At 38.2% G+C, this 6,000-nt stretch overlaps 1 protein-coding gene across 7 annotated transcripts in view; it reads left to right on the forward strand.

Moving 5' to 3' along the window:
• Positions 1 to 5,555, forward strand: part of ODF2L (outer dense fiber of sperm tails 2 like) — a 79,022-nt gene extending 73,467 nt beyond the window's left edge. For all 7 annotated transcript variants that reach the window (XM_073896381.1, XM_073896386.1, XM_073896385.1 and 4 more), the window contains one exon: positions 144 to 5,555. In XM_073896381.1, the coding sequence (XP_073752482.1) occupies positions 144 to 187 (44 nt within the window). In that variant the 3' untranslated portion in view covers positions 188 to 5,555. The remainder of the gene's footprint in view (positions 1 to 143) is intronic.
• Positions 5,556 to 6,000: the final 445 nt, after the last annotated feature.

Genomic DNA, 6,000 nt, shown 5'->3' on the forward strand with positions numbered 1-6,000 from the left:
GATATGTTGTTAATGCACATATCAGATGTTAGAATTCTCTCTCTTAAAAAATTAAAAGTCATGTATATATAAATTTTACATTATGACTCTACCCTTTGATATGAATGTCATTATTGATTATCTTTATTTCTTTTTTTATTTAGAAAGCACAACACCAGGAAGTATGTTTGAAGGAAATACAACATAGTCTTGAAAAGTCGGAGAATCAAAATGAAAGTATTAAGAATTATTTACAGTTTCTTAAAACTTCTTATGTAACAATGTTTGGATAAATGGTTATATTTATTTTCTATAAGCAATAGGATTTTACTCTAAGTCTAAAACATGATTAGGTACAAAAATAATAATATAATTTATGGGTGGTAGTAGTAGAGTTTTTATGAGGCTTTCTTAAATACAGTTTATTTTCCAATTGCAACTTTAAAATAAGATACTGATGTTAGTATTCCTTTTTGCTGGATAATTTTCATTTAGCTCTGGTTTAATACCTATTAAAATTATATTGATTTTTAGAATGGTTTTCACACACACGAAAGCCAGAATCATTTTTTGTGACTGTAACCATCATTTAAGTGAATTTGTAATAAATCTAGGCCAGTTATGAGCCAAATACATGATTTTGAATAACATATATAATTGTTTTACTTTGTGGTGCTATATATGTATGTATAAAATCAAGGAAAATATTCTGGATATTAATTGTTAATAATAGTATAATACATACTTTCTAAAGATACCAAATGTCAAATTAATACTGTTTCAAGTATGATGCCATTATAATTTCTGTGAGGATTTTAATATAGAATTTTAAATCATAGCTATTAAATGCCAGCTGATGGTGACAGATGAAAACACATTGGCATACATTGTTTTTTATAAAGAATGGGCATTTGGGCTTGCCTGTGAATTTGTAGTCTCTTTTTTAAATTAGTGATTGTCTGGTATTGTCACTGTAGACATTCTAAAGCCCCTGAGGTAACTAAAAGATTAAAGGGGAACAAGTTGTCCCGCCCCTTTCCATGGCCGACTCCCTTGGGATGACCAAAATAAGCACTGTTAATACCAAGAAGTTGTAGGATGAGGTCTTTATTATTGTGGTGACATAGAAGAGATACTAAGAACTTACTGCCCCCAGTCTTCTACCCGATGTGCCAAGAGGCAGGATCCTCTAAAAGGGGATTGATGTTGTCAGCAAGGAATCAGGTAATAGTAGCTCCTTGCAGACAATGGCTTGAGGGCTGTTTATTGAAAGGGTCCTCAGGTCTCAAAAGATCATCCAGAGAAGCAAATTGTATACTACACAGTCCAGCCTATGAACAGAGCCATCTCCCCAAGACGTTTTATCCTCTTCTCTGAACAGAAGTGGGATCCTTCTTTTCTCTGGTCCCTCTCAGGGGGACCTAAGACTGCCCTAGGATCTATGGGAGCTACTTGTCAATGACCCAACTGCTTAATAGTATTTTTCTTAAAATAGCATAATATGGTAATTTCAGGAACTGGCCACATTGTTTACTCAATAATTGCTAACAATATTAGTGTTGCCTTTTTTTTTTTTTTTTAAATCAGAGTACTTTTACTAAAACACATACTTGACCCTTGTGGTCCTTTCTTCAACTCCTAAGGCAAAGGGAGCTTTAAGAAATACTCCGATGAAAGGAAACTAAGGTTCTTAAGTATTGCTCATTAGACTGAGCTCTTGAAGGGCAGAACTGTACCTTATTCCTATTTCTATTCTAGCCACTACACCATAGCTAGTATGTACCTAGATGCTCCACTGCTGTTTGTGGATAGACAGATGGATGGATGTTGAAAGAGAAAGGTATTCATATTCCTGTTTTACATATGAAAAAAATGTAAGCATAGAAGGATTAACTACCATAGCTATGGTATAAAACTCTTTAATTTTATTTTTTATTTTTTTATTTTTTTTAAAGATTTTATTTATTTATTTGAGAGAGAGAGAATGAGAAATAGAGAGCATGAGAGGGAAGAGGGTCAGAGGGAGAAGCAGACTCCCTGCTGAGCAGGGAGCCCGATGCAGGACTCGATCCCGGGACTCCAGGATCATGACCCGAGCCGAAGGCAGTCGCTCAACCAACTGAGCCACCCAGGCACCCAAAACTCTTCAATTTTAAAGTTGGCATTTGAACTCAACTCTTCTGATTCTAAAAGTTCTCCATACAGTGCTGTTTTCCTGTTGCAAGCAGTGGCAGCGGTGGGAGCATCGCTTTTATTTACTGAGGACTTGCTATGTGCCAGACAAAGCTCCCAGTGTGGGACATGTACTAACTCATTTAATCTTTACACTTAGTAGCACTTAATAGATGCTATTAATTCCATTTATTTTTCAGCAAACCAAAACACAGAAAGGTTTCTTGCCTAAGGCCACAGAGCTAGTAAGTGACAGGCATCCAGAGTCTCTGCTCTTAACTATGACCATACTACCTTCATACATTTCATAAATAAAGGTGAAGGTTTTTTTGTAACAATTGTGCATTTACTTCATCTGTGAATATTTTCTTTTTATTATACTTCTAATTTTTGCCAAGGTGTTTGTGCCTGTACATTAAGATTTAGTCCCTGCAATGTTTCAGATAGACTGTGGAAGGAAATGACTACTGTGGAGGCCCTGAGGTTGGTACTCAGATGCTAGTGACAAAGGACAAGAGGAAGTGTGCCAGACCCTAGAAGAACTGTAGCATGAAGGACAGACAGTGGGCTCTTATGGTGTGTGGACCAAACTCAGCATTAGGGAGGCCCAGAGTCAGTGCCCTGGTGTCTCTGAGCAGTGTCCCTACGGGCAGCTCTCCACCATCCCAGAAAGCTCTCGTCCTGCGGTGCTGACAGCCTGGCAGGGTTTTCTCTATCCTTGATATTCAGGGCCTCAAGACTTTCTTGAGTCCTAAAAGTTTTTTTCCATTATTTCTGCAATTACTACCTCTCCACATGTTCCTCTCCTCCTCCTTGTTTTGTCTCCTGGATGTGATCACCGCACAACTTGCGTTTTCCCTCCGGGTCTGTCACAGGGTATCTTGTGAGGTATCGCCACCTGATTTTTCTCACCACTAATGTGGTTCTCAAGGGCAGTCATTCTCTTTCTGTTGGATACTGGATTTCTAATTAAGAAATCATGTTTTTTAGTTCCTGAAAGTATTGGGTTTTGTTTTTTTGTTTTTTAGTGCTGTAATTCCATTAAATTTTCATTAAAATTCTCATCTGTTTCTTCCATTGGTTCTACTACAGTAGGAATCTCGAGTTTCTGTTCTGCTGGCCATCTTTCTTCCCAAACCCCATATGAGTTTTAATTTCCCTTGCCTCCTCCTGGTTATGGTTCCCTCAGTATGTGCCAGCAGCCCGCCCTGCACATTTCTTGGGCAGTAGCAAACCAGGTGGTGAAAGGCAGATGGCTTCGGTTCTCGTGGCCTGAGGCCTGCTACCCTCAGCTGAAGGGCTGTGAAAAACCATTCTGCTCCCAGATGTTTTCGGTCATGAGCATCAGTTCTTTTCAGCTACCAAGACTGGAAACACTTCAGTGCACTGAAGAGCCCACTTCAAGGTGTTCGGGGGTCAGTAAGTTTGTTGAAGCGAACAACAAGCGAAAAGTCCCCTATGGAGGCGGACCACAGGCGGTGTTGTCTATACATAGATTACTGTGCAGCAACTTAAAGAACGAATTCGATCTGTATCTGCTGGCTTGAGATTTGTTCATGATTTTTGTTTTTATAAGATTTTTATCTTAACCTTAAGCGTCACAGAATTATGTATTCACCTTGTAATCAGAACAAACGTCTCTTTGTGAATAAGTTTACATATGTTGGTGTAAGCACAGAGAAAGGTGTTGCGAGGCCCACATGCCTTGGTAGGGATGGAGGAAATAGTCTTTATTCCACTTATTCCGATGAGATTGCATTACTTTCGATTATTTGCTAATCAGATAAGAAATTTGAAAGGTTGGGGGACAGGCATAGTAGGGAAGAGTAGGACCGGTGAGAGGTTATGGTCTGAGAATGAAATATTGGAACTGGATTTTCAGGAGGGGAATAGTCAGGGCCAAGGAAAAAGCGAGAAGCCCGCTTGAGGTGGAGTGGAGGTCACTGGAGCGCAGGATGCCATGGAACTGAGAAGGCGTGGGTGTTGAAGCCGTCTAGAATGTGGAAGGGGTTGGAGTAGAGCTGAAGAGCAAGCATCCTGGTTAGATATGGGCAGATGAGTAGGTCACTGTACTAAGGAATGAAAGTTTTAAAACTCTACCAAACCCAAAATGCTCAACATGACCCTTAAGGCCTCGCATGTTCTGGTCCTTAGGTCCATGGCCTCACGGCTCTGCCCACTTCCTAACCCTCTCCTATCACTTACCTCCTCACCCACCATGCCCAGTTGCACTTGGTTTCTCTGAAAACTGAGTTCATTCCTTCTTTCCTTTTGAAATACTCTTTCCCCCACTTTGGCCTGACTAGATCCTCCTCCTCCTTTCTTATCGCTTCCTACTCCTTTCAGAATCGGCAGTTTTTTATCTGTGTGATGTGTGACATTTGTCTCACTAGACTTTAACAGTGGGATTTACTGTTCTGGTGCCTGGTACATAGCAACCACTAAGTACACATTCATTGGTTGGATAGGTAGATGGAGGGATGGTGATACTGCCATTAGTTCTGAGCTTTAAAGTAGGGCGAGGGGAGTTGCCAGGACAGAAAGTTAAACAGTCTGGAAGAATGAGTAGCTCTCTCCTGCCGGCCCGCAGGGGAAGCAGTTTCCTGGGTGAGGTGGTGGTTTCCTTTCAGGCAGAGGTGGAGTTTGAAGAGATTCAGGGGGCAGGAGACTTTGTGTATAATCAGATGTGTGTCCCAGAGGCTACAGTGGAAAATGGAAGGGAGTTGGTATTGGGAGTGAGTCAGGAAAGTAGAATGGGTTGCTTCGGATAGTTTTAAGAGTATTTTCTTTTTTTCTTGTCTAAGAATTAATAAAAATCCCATGTGGTGTCTTCTTTTCTTCTGATACTATTCATTTGAAAAAGTTGCATAATTCCCAAGTATAACATTAGTGTTTTTGATTTAACATTGCAACCAGTTGTGGTACTTTCCAATAACACTTCCACAAGAGAAAAAACTATTAAAAATAAATAAATAACTTTTTTCCCTTAAAATTTAAGATTTCCTTAAAATTGTAAAGTTTAGGTACATTTAAAAAAATAAGTATCTTGTTTGTTCTTTCTTTGGCGTGGCTTGGGGTGGGGTTAGAGGGAAGGGGAACTGTTAGGAGCCCTCTATATCATTTGCTGTTATTCGATGAAGTTAATATTGACAACAGACTAAGCTTAAAACCAGAAAAATTAAACCTGTAATTAGCTGTCACACATTATTTTAAATAAACATTTTAATTATAAACTGTGACTCCTTTATGCAAGCTTAAATGTATTTTTTGCAATGTCTTTGTAAAGTAGATCTCTTTCCTATCATTTAAAAAGAAGGAGGTCAATTTTTTTAAAAGAACTGAATAGAGAGAGCATCTAAATCTAGTATGGTAAGGCATATGTAAATGATCTTAAAAAAATGGTGATTTCCTTTTCATAATTAATGGTAACTAAAACTTCTTGAATGTCAGCCTGAATGCTATCTAAAACTTTTTTATATTTAAAAGATTTTGTTTTGCTTCTGCAGACAAGCACACTAATTCTTTAAAGTTTTGTAAGTTTTCATTTCCATGCCAGAAGTCTAACTTAGTTTTTACTATTTTGAACTTGTCTTATTTGAGAGTTCTATTTTAGCCTTTCTGATAGTGTTCATAAAATTGAAATGAGAAATAAGAATTTTAATTTTAAATGAGTTGACTCCTATTAAAACACCAAGCCTAACACTTGAGAATATAGTAGACACAAAGATTTCTATACTTTCTTTTTCCTGCCTAACATATAAATAGGTCTCACACCTTAATAAAACATGAATGTCCATCAGATAAAATGGCCAAAGGATAAAAACAGACAAGTCATAAGAGAAGAATTAC

This window comes from Callorhinus ursinus, unplaced genomic scaffold, assembly GCF_003265705.2.
Source record: "Callorhinus ursinus isolate GAN/ISIS: 27379988/994484 unplaced genomic scaffold, GSC_fseal_2.0 scaffold9, whole genome shotgun sequence".
NCBI lineage: Eukaryota > Metazoa > Chordata > Mammalia > Carnivora > Otariidae > Callorhinus > Callorhinus ursinus.